This window comes from Notolepis coatsorum (genome assembly GCF_963971535.1).
Source record: "Notolepis coatsorum genome assembly, chromosome: 1".
NCBI lineage: Eukaryota > Metazoa > Chordata > Actinopteri > Aulopiformes > Paralepididae > Notolepis > Notolepis coatsorum.
The window spans coordinates 88,235,702-88,256,912 of NC_140165.1; the positions used below are offsets into that span (position 1 = coordinate 88,235,702).

Below are 21,211 nucleotides of genomic sequence, written 5' to 3' on the forward strand. Positions count from 1 at the left end.
GCTAAACCTATACTGTTCTGGATAAGATTTAAACAAGTTAGCTGAAAGTATTGAACATGAAATGACAAAACAAAAAAAAAAAAAAATTGATGTAAACAAGTTATCGTTAAATCTGAAAAAAAAACTAAGTTTATGATTTTCGGTAATCGAAAAGGGACGACAAGGTGGTAGTATCAATAGATGGCGTGGCTATTGAAAGAGTGTCAGAGTTTAGATTTTTGGGTGTAATAATGGATGACAAACTAACATGGAAATCCCACATAGCACACGTTAAAAAAAGATGTCTAAGAGTATTTTTGTTTTAAATAAAGTGAGACATGTTAAAATATGATGCAATGCGAATACTATATTGCTCACTTATCTCACCATACCTTAGTTACTGTGCTGAAGTATGGGGAAATACATATATGACTACCATAAAATCATTATACATATTACAGAAGAGAGCAGTACGTATCATGCATAATGTCGAGTATAGAGAACACACAAACAGTCTATTTATCAGATCGAGGGTATTGAAACTTGAAGAGATAGTGGCTGCGGTTATGAATGAAAAGGGGAATAAACTGTCCATGTAAACGCAGCCAGTGAAACTACAGATGTAATTATTTATGTTTAGGGCAAAAAGCAATTTGCTGCCATTTAATTTGCAAAAGAAGTTTGTATGTAGGAGGAAATTTGATTTTAAACATCAGTTTGCAAGGACCACTCAGAAGCAGATGTGTCCTTCAGTGATAGGAATACAGATATGGAATTCTCTCCACAATGACCTAAAGGGATGTACAAATATTTATCAATTTAAAAAATGTTATGAGATGAAAATAATTAGACAATATGAAGACTACGAAAATGATTAGACTCTGGAGTTATCTTTTGCTTATTTTTTGCTTTTCTACATGTTTGATTGTTATTTTGTTGCTCGTTTTGTTCGTTGTTTTGTTTTGGATTTGTTAAAATTTGCATTCTAGTGCAAGGAATGGTTGTATGCGCTGTTCATTTGTTGCTAGTTTTTGTTCTAGTTGTTTTGTTTTGAATTTGTTTAAATTTGCACTTTAGTGCAAGTAATGGTTGTATGCGCTGACCATCAAATTTACTTTATTTAATTGGATAGGGGGCAGGTATTAACACATCTTGCACCAACAACGAGTTTACTCGTTTTTATGATCGTTATTTCCTTTATTCGCTATTGGCATTCATAATTCCTCCAGGAAGGCTCCGGGAGCCAGCTGGACCCTGTCTGATATTTCAAGGCCTCAATACCGCCGCCTGGTGGATTTCGGGCGAGTTGCACTCCACTCTAAACCGGATGTGGCGCTCTGTGCATCGGGGAAAATCCTCCGGCAGAGATATCTTGTAGCGTGAATCAAGATACACACTAGAGTGCATGAGATCGCTTTCGAGACGCAAGAATCAATATGCTTTCGGCGTTTATTGCGTCATACAAACGGAAAATGGATATAGCAGATCGACATCAAATAATAGGAATTTTTTTCACCAGACGCATCGGCCACAGGTAAGAGGAATCAAACGTTAATTCCAGCTCGATTGTCCATTTATTTCATTGCAATCTATCCGATCAACGTATGGTGTCGTACTAAAGAAAGCCATTAGTGACAATCAAGGAATCATAAACAACCCTTTCCTTCACGCATGATAGAGCATAATGTATAGCGATCATATACATTTGAATTTTTTAATATAGCGTGTATAGGAACGAAGCGCCAATCGATTATGTATAATACGCGTCTGGGCCTATAACGCGCGTTCTAGGAATTACTGGTATACAGTGTAAAACATACTTATATTCACGACGCTACTAACACGGCAATGTATGAATGGAAAAATAAGAATTTATTCTTCTTCCTGCTCCTTTTCGCTTATGGGTGTATTTGATTATAATAACTCAATGAATTATAGGAATTTGTAATGTACTGTAATACACTACCATGTGCGAAACAAAATTAAATTAAATTAAATTAAATTAAATATAAAATATTATAGCTATGGATCTAATAACACAGTCGATTGTCAGTGAGTTTCTTCCGGTCAACATGCAAAAAACAGATACTTTTTTCATCAATACATTTCCGTTTTATACCGTGGTGAATACGAGCATAGTTCCAAAGCGATTCTGTGTAATCCCAGGAAACGCAGCCAAACAGCGCTTTACTGCATTTCACTATAAATCATGCCATTTCTCGCCTGGATCAATAATCAATCTGAAATCAACGCTAGATTATCGGTATTATGTTTCAACATGCATGCAAGAAAGGGTGGGGGGGAGGTCGTTTTTCTATGCTTTGATCGCCACCAACGGGACACGGCCCACACACACCGCAGACACACGCTCCGATCGTGGGAAAAAAATTATCGGATCAACGCAAGATTGATAATAAGCCCTTACCTTGTCTATGATGTACTGCAAAAAGAATAATCCAATTATCTGATCGCCATTCCAAATACTGATCGCGATCATGTTTCCAACGTAATCCAGCAATGAACATGAACATGAACGGGGGGGGGGGGGGGCAACTGTGGTAACCGCTTGTCTCGCCCGAGTGTTCAGACCCCGCCCCCACGCCGCAGCTCGGCCCAGACGCCAAGCCACATCGTTTCAAATGGAGTGCAATAGCGGCCGCAAGGCGTTAGGCGGCGGTATTGGCCGTTTGAGATCTCAGACACATTCAGGACAGCCTGCACAAGGTGCCTCGATGGATTATGAATGGCAATAGCGAATAAAAGAAATAACGACCCAGAAACGAGAATCTTCGTTTTTCGGCACTCAACCGCTGGGCCACATAAACAAGATTTCTCGTGAACGGCACTGAAAGGGTTAATCAACATATTCAGTTTCCACATCAATGTAAATGTGCCAGAGTTAGCTAATGAGCTAGCTTTCATCTGTAGTCCCTGCCTAAAATGCATGTCTTTATGGACATTGGAAACACACACAAACATACAGATGAAAGATTAGCCTATTGCTATCTTGACGCATCCGCTCTGCTTCTATTATGACATCTGTCAACTGAGAGAAATCCCTGAGCAGACCGACTCTTTACAGTTAGTGTGTCCTGATGGGGTGAGGGAGACGTTTCCATTGACAACGTTGCACAATATGTCCCTAAGAAACCAGCCTGAGTGGTGGAAGACAAGCTGTTTAAATATTTATGTTGCTCCGCCTTCAGAGATAAGCACCTGCGTAGCAAAGGTCTGAATACCAACATCTTCTCCCACGTTATCTTTTGTATTAAGTGTGGCAATGTACTATGTGTGCAGTGTGTGTGTGTGTGTGTGTGTGTGTGTGTGTGTGTGTGTGTGCATGTACTCTGTGTGTGTGTGTCCACAGTGTTTAACCTTACCGTCAGAAGAAGGGGGACTGGGAGGGGATGTACAGCCTCTCCAGCGGAGGAAGGGGGGAGAGGGGAGGGGAGAGAGGGCACAGGGGGTAGGGGGGGTGGTAGGGGACGGCCCGCCCGCCGTAAGCCTGAAGACCTGGACCACTGATGGCAGAAGGGGCCGGAGGAGACAGACTATCAGGAGAACCTGCACCGCTTTCACCGCTACCTAGGAAGGCACAGTCTTGAGGAGCCGAGAAGAGAGGAGGAAGGGGAGGAGAGGAGAGGGGAGGGGAGGAGGAGAGGGAGGAGAGGAGGAGGAGATGAGAGGAGGGAGGAGGAGAGGGAGGAGAGGAGAGGAGGGGAGGAGGAGAGGAGGGGAGGAGAGGAGTGAAGGAAAGGAGAGAATGCGAGGAGAGTGGAGGAGTGAAGGAAAGGAGAGAATGAGAGAGGGGAGGAGTGAAGGAAAGGAGAGAAGGAGAGGAGGAGAGGAGAGAAGAGGGGAGAAGAGGAGGAAATGAGAGGGGAGGAGGAAATGAGAGCAGTGAAGGAAAGGAGAGGAGAGGAGGAGATGAGAGAAGAGGGGAGGAGAGGAGTGGAGGAAAGGAGAGAAGGAGAGGAAAGGGGAGGAGTGAAGGAAAGGAGAGAAGGAGAGGAGAGAAGAGGGGAGAAGAGGAGGAAAGGAGAGGAGGGGAGGAGAGGAAAGGAGGGGAGATGAGTGAAGGAAAGGAGAGAAGGAGAGGAGAGGAGGGGAGAAAAGGAGTGAAGGAAATGAGAGAAGAAGAGAGGGGAGGAGAGTGAAGGAAAGGAGAGGAGAGGGGAGGAGTGAAAGAAAGGAGAGAAGGAGAGCAAGAGAGAGGAGATGAGATGAGAGGAGACAAGAGGAGAGGAGAGAAGCAGAGAAGAGATAATAGGGAGGAAAGGAAGGGAGAGAGGAGAGGAGATGGGATGATGAGAGGGGAAGAGAGGAGAGTATGGGAGAGTATGGAAGGAGAGGGGAGAAGAGAAGGGGATTGGAGAGAAAAGGAGAGGGGGAGAGAAGAGGAAGAGAGGAACGAGTGGAAGAGGAAGATGGAAGGAGAGAAGAGTCAAGTCAGGATTCTCCATAAACACTGAACACTAACGGTGTATTCATGTCAGGGAGACTTGTCTCTGACATTCTTGGATATTGACATCCGTGCGCTCACATGCTTTTTTGTCTGAAATAAAAACAGTTACTGTTTTTGTTGTTACTTAACTACAAAATTCCGACCATCAACAATGTGTACGTCTATGTCACACTTTCCTGATGGGAAACATGTTCATCCAATAATTCCAATACCAAATGAATGCAGAAAAAGACCCTCTTCACATGACTGACCCAGGTTAGAATCAGGGCTAGGAATCTCAGGATTCCAGTAGATTCTGATTATTGGGGCTACAATTCTGTTAGCAAACGATTTTTGATGCATCACAATTTTTCTGTTTCGATCCCTTGTGTACATTGTGATTTTAATACTTGTTACACCAGTTCACTGTGTAATATTATATTACTAATATTATAATGTATTACTATAATACTGGGTTACTATATTACTAATTATTAATCAAATAAGTATTGTTGTGACACTTACATGGACGCTGTGGGGTTTGTTTATTTGCTGCTGTGCATTATCACATTGAGTGCCAACGATGACTTTTAGTCGTCTTAACTCACCATGCGTTGAGTGCCAACAGGGATTAAAGCAAAAAGAATCTCCTGACTGAACTTTTTTTCAGGCCAAGTCATATTCTTATTTTAACCTCCACTGTTTTTTTTTTAATAGCGTTAGCGTTTTAAGGGAGCCTACTTGTTTCGGTTTCGTCGATAATCCAATGTACAGTTATCCCCCCCCCACCCCGCCTACCCCCCCCCCCCAACCACCTCCAATGTACAGTTCCGCCCCCCCTCCACCCAACCTGCCCAACCTCCTCCAATGTACAGTTTCTTCATCAAATGTATATACTCTCTTTTTTAGACTCTTATTGTATCACAAACAATACTGTATTTGTAAATCTGGTATGTCATAAATGTATAGATGTAGCAGTATTGTCTATCTGTATGTCATCATGTATGTCATATATGTTATGATGAATTGAAAATGGGGGACCCTGATGTAAACAAGAGGAAAGTCTTTCTCTGGTCTGCATTCCCTTAACCCTTTATTCGCCAATGACGTGTTACCACGTCATTCTCCGCCATGCGTAATCTGCCAATAACGCCGTAAGGCGTCTTTGAGATCAATATTTCAAAAATCTGTGATGGCAATCATATTTCACCCACGGAGACTTGGGATCTCCTGTTGATCTCCTCTCAACTCTCCAACGGTTCAAGAGCGCCATCTGGTGGCCGATCGGCGGATCGCCCAAACAGGAAGTGACGCGCCGGAAGTGGTGCTCATCCATATTCGGTCCGGGCACTCGCTATCGTTAGCGTGAGTCCAGCTCGACACACTGGACAGCGATCCGTTGCCAATGACTCGATAAACAACATGATTTGGACGTATATACTATTATACAACCTGGAAATGGATCGCATATATCAACATCCCATAATCGCGAACTTTCTGCTCCACGCTGACCACTTAACGGTCAGAGGAAGATGCGGTAAGTTTCAGCGTGTTTGAATATTATGATCCATATAAACTGCTGTGATCTATGTATCGCCCATACTACATGAATGATTTAACGTCGGCCACGGACTTATAACCCCCCCCCCCCCCCCCCCCCCCCCATCCGGTCACCAGCAGATGATGAGGCAGGACGTTTAGGACCTTGTACAATTGAACGTTTTAATATGGCGTCAATCGGTATCAAACTACATTTGATGATGTAATATATGTATTTATAGCTATAACTCGCGTTCTGCAGAATGCTGCAGAAAACGATAAAAACATATTTATACTTTAGACCGTATTTTAGTATGAATATGTGAATGAAAAAGTAGAACGTTGCTACATCCTAAACGATAGATATTTGATGTTGAATGGGCCATAGTAATGTCAATTTAGCAATACAATTTAAAAAGTTATAGCCCTGCAAAGAAGGGGAACATCTCCATAGATTTACAGTGGTGGCAGAGAGGGGATTAAGATCAGAATAATCCCTGGCAGATAAAGGGTTAACAATTGTGTGTATTGAGCTGTACTGTATTGTACCCATTCTTCAATCTGTTAACACATTCCCTGCCACGCACTTTGAGCATCTTATACCATTCTCTGCCAGTACTGTAAGCCTATGGAGATGTTCACCTTCTTTGCAGGGCTATAACTTTTTAAATTGTATTGCTAAATTGACATTACTATGGCCCATTCAACATCGATTATCTATCGTTCAGGATGTAGGAACGTTTTACTTTTTCATGCATACATTCATACGAAAATACCGTCTAGAATATAAATATGTTTTTATCGTTTTCTGCAGTAATTCCTAGAACGTGAGATATAGGGAGAAACGCATATAGATTATCAAATGCCGTTTGTTGCCGATCCACGCTATATTAAAATTAAAAAAATTTCAATTAAAAATTTCAACTGTACATGATCCTAAACGTTATGATTGATCATGCGCGGATGAACGGAGGGGGGGAGGGGGTCGTTTATAATTCCGTGATCGTTAAATGCTTTATGTAGTATGGGTGATATAGTGATCAGAGCGGTTTGCATGGATAATAATAAACAAACAGGCTGAAAGTAACGTCAGCCTCCTCTTACCGTTGGGCGATGAGACTGGAGGAAAAAGATCCCACTTATTTGACGGTGATCGCCTAAATCCATTTCCGGTTTGTATAATCATAATACACGGTCAAATCGTATCGATTATTGCGTTATGGCAGCGATCGCTACACATGGACGTGTGTATACAGTCCCGCAACAATATGCGAGTGGCCGGACGCATTTCGGAGACGCACCGAGATCCAACCGGCCATTTCCACCAGGGGGCAGTATTGAAGCGTTGCAGAGTTGTGCCGAGTCCCACTGCATCAGACCAGGCTCCGTGAGGGAATTATGAATAACATGGCGAAAAATTTAAATATGGTCTCAATAACGTCGTACGCCGTGGATTGGCAGAATTAGCATGAACTTGAAACACGTCGTACAACGTTTATGGCGCAGGATGTGTTAAAGGGGAACTATTTTACTATTTCTTTCACTATTTGGGCACTTTTACACAATTCCTGTGAGTTTATGGAACACCTGTAATTTTTTTTTTTTAATTCATTGTTTTGTATTTCTAATCAAGTCCTCAAAAACAGCATTTTTCTACCTCAAGATCTTAAGCCGTTTTGAGGCTGGGCTCCAACCACTGGGTGGTAACTGTGTGGAGTGTGTGAGTCTCAGCAGAGTCTCATGCAGCTGAGTCTCTCTGACATCACAAATCAGCACATTTTCAGATGACTCAGTTCAGTGAGGGAGAATATTGTGAGAGGAGAATTGGAAGAATGCGCCAATATGAGAATTAGAGACATAGATCATATTAATATAAGTCCACATAGCTAGGAAACAATGCTAAACACTGAAAAAGGCCATTTATAAGATAGTTCCCCTTTAACATTTTCAATCAAACATTGTAATTTGTACTGGAAAACAAAATACTGTCAAATAACGTAAAACATCTTTTTTGGGCCATATCACCCAGCCCTACTACAGCTGTGTCTTCTCACAGCTGCCGTAGCAAACAAAGCTTGAATCTTTTTCAGAGCAGACATCATAGCAGGGTAAAAACAGCTGTAAAAAAGTACGTTATATAGTGTGCACTGTGGTCTGGTAATCAGAAGGTTCCCGGTTCGATTCTAACTCCTCACAGCAGCATGTCCTTAACCCCCTAACTGCTCCCGATGAGCAGGTTGACACCTGGCTTGCATGGTTGCCTTCGCCGTTGTGAGTGAATGGGTGAATGTGAGGCATAAGTTGTAAAGAGTCCGACTCCATTGACTTTGCATTGGTTTGTGGCTAACTAACCAGAGCTAGTATGAGGAACGGCATGGATTGCTGAGAAAGGACACCTTCATTGGTTAAATAAGAAATAGGGCTCGGGTTCCAGAAATCAGAACTATCCCCATTAACCCTTTCACCGCCGCACTACCAAACGGTTAACCCTTTCACTGCCGCACTACCAAACGGTTAACCCTTTCACTGCGACAATACAGAAGGTTAAGGTTATTCGTTACAGGTGTGTTTACATGCATCTATGACTAGGGATGGGTACAGAATTCTGTACTTTTGAGGTACCGAACCGAAACACGTCGGTACTACCGAGTATCGAATCAAGTGAGATACTGAAGGGAAAAAAAGAAAAAGATATATTTTTTTTAACTTTTTTTTCATGTCAACGTTCACACGCACAATATTATGCTTACCTAGGATTTGACTTGATTCAACAACAAAGCAGTCGGAGCAATGGCAAGCCGAAAACTGTCGAAATTGTAGTTATTTGAAGTTTGGATATTTTTTTTCAAGACTGAAATAAATAAATAAATAAAATTTCTTGAGACTAAAGTACCGAAAAAAGGTACCGTTGGGTACCGGTATCGATTCACAGGTACCGGTACCGGTATCGGTTCAAATGTGAAAGGTACCCATCCCTATCTATGACATGCATCTGTGTATCCAAGACACGTCGAAATGTCTGTTGTGAAAAAGGTCTAGTCGTCAACATTGTTGCAGGTCTGGACACTAAACAACTTCACAGAGGCTCCCAGAGAGTCACTCAACACGTCGCTTGTCCCCATGTAGATGCACAGCATCTCATCAACCTGTCACTCACTTACCCACTTAATCGCTCAGGTTAGCCAATCAAATTCATCATATAATGTCACAACACACCTAGGCTCCACAGGGCGGTCTGTGCGGCCAGCTCTTTGGCGTCCTCAAGCATCACACACACTTTATCAGGCATGTAGCTGCTGCGGATGGAGGGGATTCCCACCTGAACACACACACACACACACACACACACACACACACACACACACACACACACACACACACACACACACACACACACACACACACACACACACACACACACTGTCATATTCTGATACATTGTGGGGATATTTCATAGACTTACATTATAAGACAGAGGGGGGGGGCAGAAAGAGAGGAAGAGAGATATAGACACAGAGAGAGAAAGAGAGAAGAGAGAGAAAGAAAGAGGACCATAACCTGACAATTTTTTTTGCCTAGTGAGTTTCCTTTATCTTTATCTGGGGGGTGGGCTCTCTCTCTCTCTCTCTCTCTCTCTCTCTTACCTTGTATATTAGCAGTAGTTTTCCATCAGGCCCTGGGGTAGAGTAGAGGTAGTACTCTCTCTCTCTCTCTCTCTCTCTCTCTCTCTCTCTCTCTCTCTCTCTCTCTCTCTCTCTCTCTCTCTCTCTCTCTCTCTCTCTCTCTAACCTTGTATATTAGCTGTAGTTTTCCGTCAGGCCCTGGGGTAGAGTAGAGGTAGTACTCTCTCTCTCTCTCTCTCTCTCTCTCTCTCTCTCTCTAACCTTGTATATTAGCAGTAGTTTTCCGCCAGGCCCTGGGGTAGAGTAGAGGTAGTACTCAGGCAGGGTCCAGGTGTTCTTGTGACAGAAGAAGTCCAGCAGAATGACAGCGCTGGACAGCTGACTGGCCCTCAGGGAGTAGAGATTGGCTGGGGAGACGTGCATGCCTGGGGATAGTGGATACACACACCGCTCTGCGTCTCCTGTACCCCACGAGAGACAGAGAGAGAGACAGACAGAGTGAGTGAGACAGAGTGAGAGGGGGGTGGATGAGAGAAGGAGTGGGGAGGGAGAGAGAGAGAGTGGGAGGGGAGAGAGAGAAAGAGTGTGACAGAGAGAGCCAGAGTGAGAGAGAGGGGGGGGAGGGATAGAGAAAGACACAGAGAAAGGTAAAGAGACAGAGTGAGACAGAGACAGGCGGGCAGAGAGAGACAGACATAAAGGGATGGAGAGAAATAGAGAAAGGAACTCGGTGGAGAAAGAGACAGAGAAAGAAAAGGAGAAAGAGCGGACAAATGGAGAGGAAGAGAGGAAAAGACAAAGAGGGAAGAGAGACAATGAGGAACATATATACAGAGAGAGACAGACAGAGGAGAGACGAAAGGTTCGAGAAAAAGATGGAGAGAGAGACAGACCTACATTGTGAAAGAATAAACATTTGTTTTAAAATGTACAGAAAGAATCCCAAACTTGTCTCTATTAAGAGGAGGAACAGGTCAGAGTTGTCCTTGGGGAGGAGGAGCCCCTGCTGGATGAGCTGCCTTCAGCCCGAGGGAGTGTTGTGACTTAATGTCAAATTGTTTTATTTATGGATATTCTGAACATGTAGAACTACTAGCTCTAGAGCTAGATCTACTGTGTACTGTATTACACTGCTAATGTAACATTGCATAAATACATTAATCTATCCATCACACACTGAATTATAATCCTTCATTAACAGTTAGGGCTGTCAATCGATTAAAATATTTAATTGCAATTAATCGCAAGATTGTCCATAGTCAATGAAGTCATTAATCACATATTTTATCTGTTCAAAATGTACCTTAAAAGGGATATTTTTCAAATGTTTAATACTTTTATCAACAGAGTGTATAGATATGCTTGCTTTATGCAAATGTTTGTTTATTCAATTAAATAAATAACCAAAATGACAAATATTGTCCAGAAAAACAAAGTTAAATAAATATGCTGCAAATAATCATAACATGGCAAAGCCCAATAGGCAACAACAGATGGCTATATTGACCTGCTAAATGTAACATTACTCGCACAATGTAATGTACTGTACAACTTTACTTTAAGATTCACTAAAACATCCCCTGTTTTTAAGCATTAAAACCAAATGATGGACCTCAATGCATTGCAACAACAGACACAGGTACATAAAACTGAAGTTCTCTCTCTCTCCCTCTCACACAGAACCATGTGAAGGTCTCTCTCTCACACAGTACCATGTGAAGGTCTCTCTCTCATACAGTACCATGTCAGAGGTTATTTTCATTGTCTGAGCATATTGGAGGACAGACACATACACACAATAAATGCACGTCACTGTGCACTGACATTTTGTACATTTTATCAATGTTTTTAAATGAAGAATCAATGAATATGCATTTGCGTTAATGCATTATTAAAGGTCCCATGCATTATAAATGGCCTTTTCCAGTGTTTAGCATTGATTCCTAGCATCTCTGTCTCTCTCTTGCTCGTTCTCTCTCTCGCTCTCTCTCGTATGTATCACACTGTGTGGGTGACTGTCACTGAAAGCGCTTATGGGCGGAGCCCATCCAATAACAGCCTGAAATCATGAGGCTGAAAAATGATGCTTTTGAGTAGGGATGTCCCGATCACGTTTTTTTGCTCCTGATCCGATCCCGATCATGTGATTTTGAGTATCTACCGATACCGATATTTCCTGATCCGATCAAAAAAAACAAAAAATCAACAAACATGACCATGTTCAAGTCTTAAACTCCGATCCGGATCATGTGATTTTGAGTATCTACCGATACCGATATTTCCCGATCCTATCAATTTTTTTTTTATTTTTAATTCAACAAACATGACCATGTTCACGTCTTAAACTCATACTGAGGCCTTAGTTTTGGTTTTAAATTGCATATCATCATTAATTTATTTATTGTCACACAGCGCAGAAGAATTTTGCCAAAACAAACCAATAGTATCCAGCTGCAGAACGGCAGACCAGCCACACTCTCAGACCCAAACGCATTTCCTTTGATTTAATTATACATCAAATGATTTATGAAGTTAACTTTTCACCTGGATAACGTCAACATTCAGGGTGAATGTAATGTGAGAAATTGGGATTAAAAAAAATCTTTTTAATTTGGGTCTGAGAGTGTGGCTGGTCTGCCGTTCTGCAGCTGGATACTATTGGTTTGTTTTGGCAAAATTCTTCTGCTCTGTGTGACAATAAATAAATGAATGATGATATGCAATTTAAAACCAAAACTAAGGCCTCAGTATGAGTTTAAGACGTGAACATGGTCATGTTTGTTGAATACAAAAAATATATAAAAAAATTTAAATTAAATAAATTGCTGATTTTTATTTTATTTTTTTTGCCGATCCCGATCTTCGGAAAATCACGTGATCGGCCCCGATCCCGGTCACGTGATCGGATCGGGACATCCCTACTTTTGAGTACTTCATTCGAAATATAAAACAATGAATTTTTTGGAAAAAAAACTTACAGATGTCTTCTATACTCACAGGAATTGTGTAAAGTTGCCCAAATAGTGCAAGGAATAGCAATGCATGTCCCCTTTAACACACTAACTAATATTACATACATCCATCAAACACTGAATTATAATTTAATTGAATTGCTTCATTAACATTACATACACTCAACTATCCAATTCAGAGCCATTGGATTCTCATCTTCTCTCTTTCTTTCATTTCCTCCCTCCCTAAATTATTCTCTTCCTTCATTTTCTCCCTCCCTCCATCTCTCCAGTAGCAGTAACTGGTAGTTGTTACAACTTTCAAATCTTTAAAGCTTGAGAACTGTTCTCATTATAGCAGATATAGCCTGAGGCGACAGCGCTGCACTGAGACTTTACTATCATCAGTAAACTATCAGAGAGGACCAGGATGGTAATGAGGGGCCTTTATTGTGTTTTCATCCTCTGGTTATTAATGTATGTATTGACTGCTGTGCAGTGTGAACAATCTAGACTGAAATGGCTGAGATTAAAGATGCCACAAGGCTTTTAGAAAGGTGCAATAAAAGTATTGCAAATCAAATCAAATTTGATTTGATTTGCAATAAAAGTATTGCTTTTCCCCCATTAAAATTATTGATGAATGAATTTATCATTTAAAAAATGTTGCCGGGTCCAAAATGAATGTTGTTGTTTACATGTTGCATGTATCCGCTTCCTACTTCCCATTTCCCCACATGGAATGCATCTGATTGGATAATGACATACTGGTGCTCTAGTGTGACATCTAGTGGCTGAATGTTATCTATAGCACCTTTAAAACTCAACGAGGGAAATACATATCATTAGGGGGGGAATCTACAATATCACAATACGATACAATATCACCGTACTAGAGTCACGATACTGTAATATTGCGATATATCACTGTATCAATTATTTCCCCCACCCCTAATTATCATTGGGTATATACATTAGCTTCATTCTTCTTGCATAACATTTAGATGGGGTGGGTAAATGAGAGCAGTGGGGTAAATGAGAGCAGTGGGGTAAATGAGAGCAGTGGGGTAAATGAGAGCAGTGGGTAAATGAGAGCAGTGGGTAAATGAGAGCAGTGGGGTAAATGAGAGCAGTGGGTAAATGAGAGCAGTGGGGTAAATGAGAGCAGTGGGTAAATGATAGGGGTGGGGGAAAAAATCGATACGTAGTAGTATCGCGATACTTTGCGTGGCGATACTGTATCGATACCGGGACGCCAAGTATCAATATTTAATTATTCATAAAAAAAAAAATAAAAAAAAAATTTTTGTATAAGGAAGTTGCATGTTCATTTCAATACCTGTAATAGTACAGTAGTCCACACACACACGTGCATTCAGTTAAGTTGGAATATGACTGTAATACAAACAGTTCAGTTTGTCAGGTACATGCAACACAGATTACAGTGTTTACATCTGTCTGCTTGAGAAAATACCATGTTCTGCAATAAAAATGATTGAAGTGAGATGAACAGACTGAACTTTATTTTATTAGATAAAACATGTTGACAGTTTTACTTTGCAGTAAAAAAATAAATTAAAAAAATGTGATAAAAAAAATACAGCAATATTCGCGATATATCGAGTATTGCGATGTGGCTCAAGTATCGCAATAGTATCGTATCGCGCGGTCTCTGGCGATTCCCACCCCTAGTAAAAGAGAGCAGTGGGTAAATGAGAGCTGATTTTCAAACATGGTAACGTACACTTGCTGATTTGTACACCATGCAGGCGAAGGTGTTTAGTCATGTTGCACAAAACAAGTTTGGCACATATTTTAGAACAAAAGATATTCTGTGATGAAATAGAGATGTTGGTGACAGTGGTGACTCAGAAGGTGAAGCCACATAACATGTACATTAAAAGTACTGTGTAAAAACAAAAAACATGCTTTGCAGCGTCAATAGAAACCAGATAAACAATTAAGCTGCCTTTATTTGTCAAAATGCGTAAAAACACCCCACCTTTATTTGTGACAGGCATCTATTTGGGACTCTGTTTCCTCAGTGGTGAACAATCTCTCTCCATATTTCTCCTCTCTTAGGGTTTCTGTCCTGTGCTTTAAAACCCCCACCTCACCACAGACCCCTGGCAGTATTGTCACTTAAATCATAAAAGCCAGCAAACAAAACATCCAGTACAAAGCTGCTCTGGTCTTGAACCTCTTCAGGTATACCTCGTCAAGAACATTCTACAGATGGTGTCACAATGGGCATTAGGGCTGACCTGAATGCTTTGAAGCATAGTAACAGTTGAATAGACAGAGAAACTAACAGACAGTAATAATTGAATAGATAGAATCTAATAGACAGAGAAGCTAACAGACAGTAATAATTGAATAGATATAATCTAATAGACAGAGAAGCTAACAGACAGTCATAATTGAATAGACAGATAATCGAATAGACATAAAAGCTAACGGACGGTAATAATCGTCGTCCGGTATTACAGAGGTTCCCGGTTCGATTCCCACTCCTCCCGGGCAGCATGTCGAAGTGTCCTTGAGCAAGACACTTAACCCCTAACTGCTCCCGATGAGCAGGTTGGCACCTTGCATGGTTGCCTCCGCCATCGGTGTGTGATTGTGTGAGTGGGTACAATGAGGAACAAATTGAAAAGCGCTTTGGATAAAAATATGCATTAACCATCGGGTATATTGCTGTACATCGTTATGTCCGTGGAGCGAGATGTAATAGAAGCGGTAGCGTGTGAGTGTGTGAGTGTGTGTGTGTGTGTGTGTGTGTGTGTGTGTGTGTGTGTGTCACTCCACAGTCCGCACAATATCTGGTTATTGCTGCTGCCATGTGCTTTAAGATGCATTCTAAAAATGTGGATGATTGGAAAAGATTGAGTATTTGCATGAATTACTCGAGTAGTGCTCGGGTGTTTAGGGAAATACATTTTTAGAACGCATCTTAAAGCACATGGCAGTAAGGGCGGCTAAGTGGCGCAGTGGGCAAGGCACTCGCCACTAGTGCAGGAGATGCTGGGTTCGAGCCCAGCTCTCGGCATTGCTACCAGCTTGGCTGGTCGTTCATACTAACACAATTGGCAGTGTTAGGGGTGGGAAAGCTGGTGGGTGGGTCCTGGTCGTTGTAAACAGCGACTCCTACAGTTCGGTCGGGGCGCCTGCTCAGCGAGGAAAGGATCTAAGGGGGGTAGTGTGATCCTTCCACACGTTACACCCTCTCAGTGAGAGTCCGCGCTGCCAGGTGAAAAGAAGCAGTTGAAGCGGTTGATTGGCTACACATCATTGCGATCATCTACTACTGGTCTATTTAAGGTTCCAAACCTCTGGGAGAATCGGGGATGCAGCCTTTGCAAACTATGCACCAAAATTATGGAACACACTACCTATGGACATTAGGGAAGCTAGATCTCTTAATATTAAAAAATAAATAAATACTCCGCTGTTGATTGTACTGTAGCACTATTTTACTCTGTCCATTCTATTTTATTGCACTACACTTTGCATCGCTTTACTTAACTTTTTATTGCACTGCACTGTTGCATACTTTTACTGTCTATTCTACTCTACTATTTTATTACTCTGTCTATTACTTTTTATTACAGGTTAAAACTGTCAGGTATTAAACTGTGTGGGTATGAAACAAGAAAGACTGTCAGGCTTTAAAACTGTGTAGGACCCAGGCCTAGAACTGCGCCCTGAGAGAGGGAACTGCGCCCTGAGAGGGAGGTTTGCCCTGAGTGGGAGGTTCGAAGGGTCAAAGTGGGTATCAAACAGGAGGCAAGACTGTCTGGTTTTAAACCGTGGATACCAAACAGAGAAGGTAAAGATGACATTAAACGATTAAGACGACAATAAGTTGTTAGATCCTAATGTGAAAAACTGTGATTTTATATGTCTGCACTATCATTTTATGCCTGTCTTTTTTCTGTTGTGAAGAACTTTGAGCTGAAATGTCTGTATGAAAGGTGCTATACAAATAAAGTTTATTATTATTATTATTACTAGTCTATGAACGCTGCGCAAAGTGGGCAACATGTTGTTGCACAAACACAAACCGCTGTTTTTATCTTTTAGACGACGCTGTCGCTAAGCTTTCAACTCAACAGAGTGAGATTCATGTTTCAGTGGCACAAACAGGCACTTTTGGTGATAAAGGTTCATCAAATTTGGAAATAATTCATATCTAGCTCAAAAACCACTCGAGTTCTGTTGAAACAGAGAATACTCGAGTAATCAATCACTCACACCCATCCCTAGGGCCAGGGGGGGTTATTGGGATTAGTCTTCTCCTCACCTGCTTCTATGCAGAAGGGGCTCCCCGGGCGCGCAGGCAGAGAGAGCGGCCTCAAGGCCTCCATCCGTCCTCTGCCTCCTCCTCTCACCATCCCTCCATTCTGCCTCTGGAAGAGAAGCAGATCCCCTCCACCCACCACACCTGTTGCCTGGTTAGTTCATTTCAACAGTTCTCAAAAACACACGTTATCTATACAATAATACATACATGTGCATTATTAACCCTCTAAAGCCTGGACATAGTGTTATATTTTTGCCATTTCTGAGCTTGTCTTTGAGTCAGTATCAAGTGCTTTATGATTCAGGAGAACCTACCCTTAATTTCTGGTGCAGTGTCAAGTCACCATCATCATTACCTTTGTGTGAGCAGACACTATTTGACATAAAAAAAAGAAAACGCCGGGCGGCTGATTGGCGCAGTGGGCAAGGCACTCGCCTCTAACGCAGGAGACGCTGGGTTCGAGCCCAGCTCTCGGCAGCGTGAGCCTCCCACGTGTTACTCCTCGCCACTGAGAGTTCAAGCTGCTGCGGTGAAAAGATGCGACAGGCTGCCTCCTCGTGTACCGGAGGGGACACGTGATGCAAGGCTTCTGTCCTCACTACAGCCGACCAGTGGGAGGCATAGTCTAGCAACTTTCAAGACAGGGGAGGGAAGAATTGGATACTACGAAATTGGGATGGGAGAAAAATTGAAAAATGGGGAGAAAAAAGTGGATCAAATTTTATTTTTAAACGCCCAGTGAAAAAAACTTGTTTTGTTGAATAACACCATAGTTTACCAGTGTATTATTGTTTTCTCAACATGAAAAGTTCTACTTAGGTGTTTTGAAATGCAGTTTTCAAACAAATATTGTATTCATCATTCATCACTGTCCAGCTATCGGGCGCAGAGTCATTGTTGTCTGGCTCATCCTCAACATCCAATGCTTGTTGAATATTATATTTATTTTCATATCTATTTGCCATTTTTATCCTCACACATAACCAGCGTGCGCATCTCACTGACTGTGCGTCTCATCTCTGCAGAGATTCCAGGCAAGGAGAACCAGCCCATGTGACCAATTCTAGCATTTATATTGGCTATAGGCTAACAGTGCAACAACAGATGCATAGAAGACAAGGATTCACTGGTCTGGATTCGTAAGACAAAACAAGGCCAATCTAGATGTATGAAGATTTTAGTCGATTCTAGAGTCGAACTTCCATGCTCCGGTGTACTCTGGCTGTGGGCGACATAGACACACTTTCACGTCAGGCGTCACGTCATGTCTGCAACAATTTAAAGCAAGATATATAACATTTTGTAAAAGCATGTCTAGTGTTGCACCGAAGGGACACTCGGCTTTAGAGGGTTAAGAACAACGTGCAAAAAGTTTGTGACATGTAGGGCTGAGTGATTCATCCAGTTTCAATTTCAATTATGACTTTGTCTTCCCACAATCATGAAAACAAGATCATCAAGATAAAACATTTGTTGTGCCACATGTCGTGTTCCTTTCATTTTGTCTCGTGTTGTAACCGCAGTGCACCCTTCCTTCACAGCAGTGCGGAGGCAGCAATGAATTTAAACACCAGAAACACTGGTGAAACACATCATTAGTAAGAAATAATCAAATGATCAGATAGAACAGCCCATTAGTTAAAGAGCACACCCACCAATATGCTGACAGGAGCATCAATCAATAGCAACAACAAAGAAAGTATCAAATAAAACTAAATTAATAAATTGATGAAATGTGCAAAATGTTTGTGAATATTCTTTCTCTTTTTATAAATAAAGCCCCAAATACAAAAATCAAACAAAGACCAATACCTCCATTTTGCATTCCACCCATCAGCCCTCCTCCTCTTCTCTCGTTCCCGACGTATCCCCTGTTCCTGTTTGAGTCCACCCTGCAGCCCATGGGTTTGGCCAGTGAGATCTCCACGGTGGCTCCCTCGATGGTGATGCCACTCATGACGGACAGGGCGGTGAGCGCGTCCTCTCGGCAGTGGTAGTGGACGAAGGCGTAGTCACTGATCTTCTTGACGTGTTCCACGGAGCCCGGTTTGAAGCGGGAGAATTCATGTTGAAGGGTCTCCTCACTGGTGCTCAGCGCCAGGTTACGAACCTGATTAAAAGAGGATAGAGGAGGTTGACGCTGTGTTAGCTAGTTCTGGCTTTTGGAACCCTAAGACTGTGATCACATTGGATGCCTTTTTGAACTTATTTTCCTATTGTTCTCTGTGGTTTTGTCGCGACAGGCACACGTGTCCTCTAAAAGCGGCACTTTTTCGGGCACTCTCAGTTGAAAACGCGGAGTGCACCAACGTCAATGTCACCTTCTTGTCGACGGACCAATCAAATCAACCAAGGGGAGGGATTACAAATCTGAGGAATCTGAAGAGAAATCAACAACCGATGTTGAAAACAAATCGATAGTAGCCAACGTTAGCTAGCGTTAGCTATCCATCAATGGTAACGGCTTAAGTAACGTTAGCTGAGGTAGCAATAGTAAATCACTTCAGTGATATCGCATGTTCAGGGCTCCAGAGTGCACCTATTTGGTTGCTTTTTGCGTCAGTGCGACCCAAAATTATAATTAGGCGCACCAGTGCACCTTGCAAATAAGTCCCTGCTTTTTTCCCCCGCACCGTTTCTATGTGCAGTGAAAACTCCAATGCGCCTAACATGCTTTGCATCCTCGCCATTCCTATATGTCCACATCGCGGTAAAAACCTAAACTAAGCTGCTAATGCTAACTAAGCTAAGCTAACTGACGTTAATTGCTAACGCTAACTAAGCTAACCCTGGAAACGCTCACAGGCACAGGTAGAGTTCCAATAGTGAGGGAAGGGGAGGCTGAGCACGTCCAACAGCAGAGTTCCAATAGTGAGGGAAGGGGAGGCTGAGCACGTCTCTCTCTCTCCCTCTCTACACGTTCAATGATTTTAACGGAACGCACAAAGTCACAGCACTTTGCGAGCGTCTAGCGGCTCAGGCTGCATTTTTCGCCAAACATATAAATTACTGAATTAAGGATATATTTGTTGCCATTCGAATGCCACCTCACTCGACCAAATCGGCGCCTTGGTTCTCGAGTTACATGACGATATGTCAGGCGAGCGTCTTTTTACACATGTGCGTCAAACTGCCCCCCCCCCGGACTCCCGACGCTCCATCTGGGTCTCTTGCCTCTACTCAGCACCTTTATATACTTCCTGTCATGATCAATGTTTTTTTACTGTTTTGTTGAAATGGTGCGAAATAAAGAAATTGTTATGGTTTGTAACCGACCCCAATCGCACAACACAAGACAGGTATGAGAGTAAGCCAAGAACGGGCATTTATTGAAAACAAACAGAAAAAGGCACTGTCCCTTTAAGGGAGAACACCAATACTGGAATAGACAAGAAGGGAAGGTACAGTGCCTTTAAGAGGCGGGAAGGCTAAGGGAAGGCTAAAGGAAAACAGGGCCGGGGCAAGGGAAGGCAGGAACCGGGAGGAACTAGGAGGACCGGACGGGAAGGACTAGGAGGACTAGAGAGGGGAGAAAGGGACAGAGGCCCGCGGAGGCGGGCTGGGGACAGGGAGGACTGGGAGGACTAGATAGGGAGGACTAGGAGAGGGGAGAAAGGGACAGAGGCCCGCGGAGGCGGGCTGGGGACAGGGAGGACTGGGAGGACTAGATAGGGAGGACTAGGGAAAAACAGGGTAAGGCCTTGGAACAGGGCGAGGGCTGGAGCTGCATACTGGGACAGAGAAAAACAGGGTAAGGCCTAGGAAAAAGCAATAAAGAGGTTGCTGCTCTGCAGCTTCTCCCGGGATGGTAGTCTGGGGAAGCAGGTGGGAACATCAGAGCCACTCTGCAGACTTCTCTCGGCAGATCTCCGAGGTGGGTAAACGGGGCCGAGAGGGAGAGAGGAGTGGGTTAGCTCAGAGTACAATGGGGAAAAACAGAGCAGGTGCAGGAGGGGTGACTAGTCCCAAAAACAGAGTTATCAAGGTGACAGAATCTTCGGTGCAAAAATAGACACTGTGAGCGAAGTCCAAAATACAATCCAATGTGATAATATCTTCGGTGTGAAAAACACACAGTGGGAGATGTTAGGTCAAAATATTATCCCAGTGAAAATAATCAAAAAGGGCAAACGCTGGGTGAGTGACTGTCTGATAAAAAGGTGGTAATCTTCAGTGTTCTATAAACACACGAAAAACGGAATTGGATCAAAGACAGTCATAATAAAAGCGTTGTGCGTAAAGAGCGTTGGAACAGAGCGGGGCGAGAGCGTCGCCACCGGGGAACCGGTTGTCCAAGCGGAGGTCAGAGTGGTGCGCGACTGCTTGGAGTGCGCGCCGGTACAGAGGACGCATCTGGAGTGCGTCTGCGCGG

The 21,211-nt window shown here is 42.7% G+C and overlaps 1 protein-coding gene across 1 annotated transcript in view; it reads right to left on the reverse strand.

Annotated features, from left to right (window-relative positions):
- Positions 1-3,361: 3,361 nt before the first annotated feature.
- The window catches only part of rbm46 (RNA binding motif protein 46), a gene marked incomplete at both ends in the record, with an annotated part of 171,389 nt that continues 153,539 nt past the window's right edge, over positions 3,362-21,211 (reverse strand). The window contains 4 exons of the mRNA XM_084330037.1: positions 3,362-3,579; positions 9,179-9,281; positions 9,847-10,046; positions 18,652-18,949. Of these exons, the coding sequence (XP_084186163.1) occupies positions 3,362-3,579; positions 9,179-9,281; positions 9,847-10,046; positions 18,652-18,949 (819 nt within the window). The remainder of the gene's footprint in view (positions 3,580-9,178; positions 9,282-9,846; positions 10,047-18,651; positions 18,950-21,211) is intronic.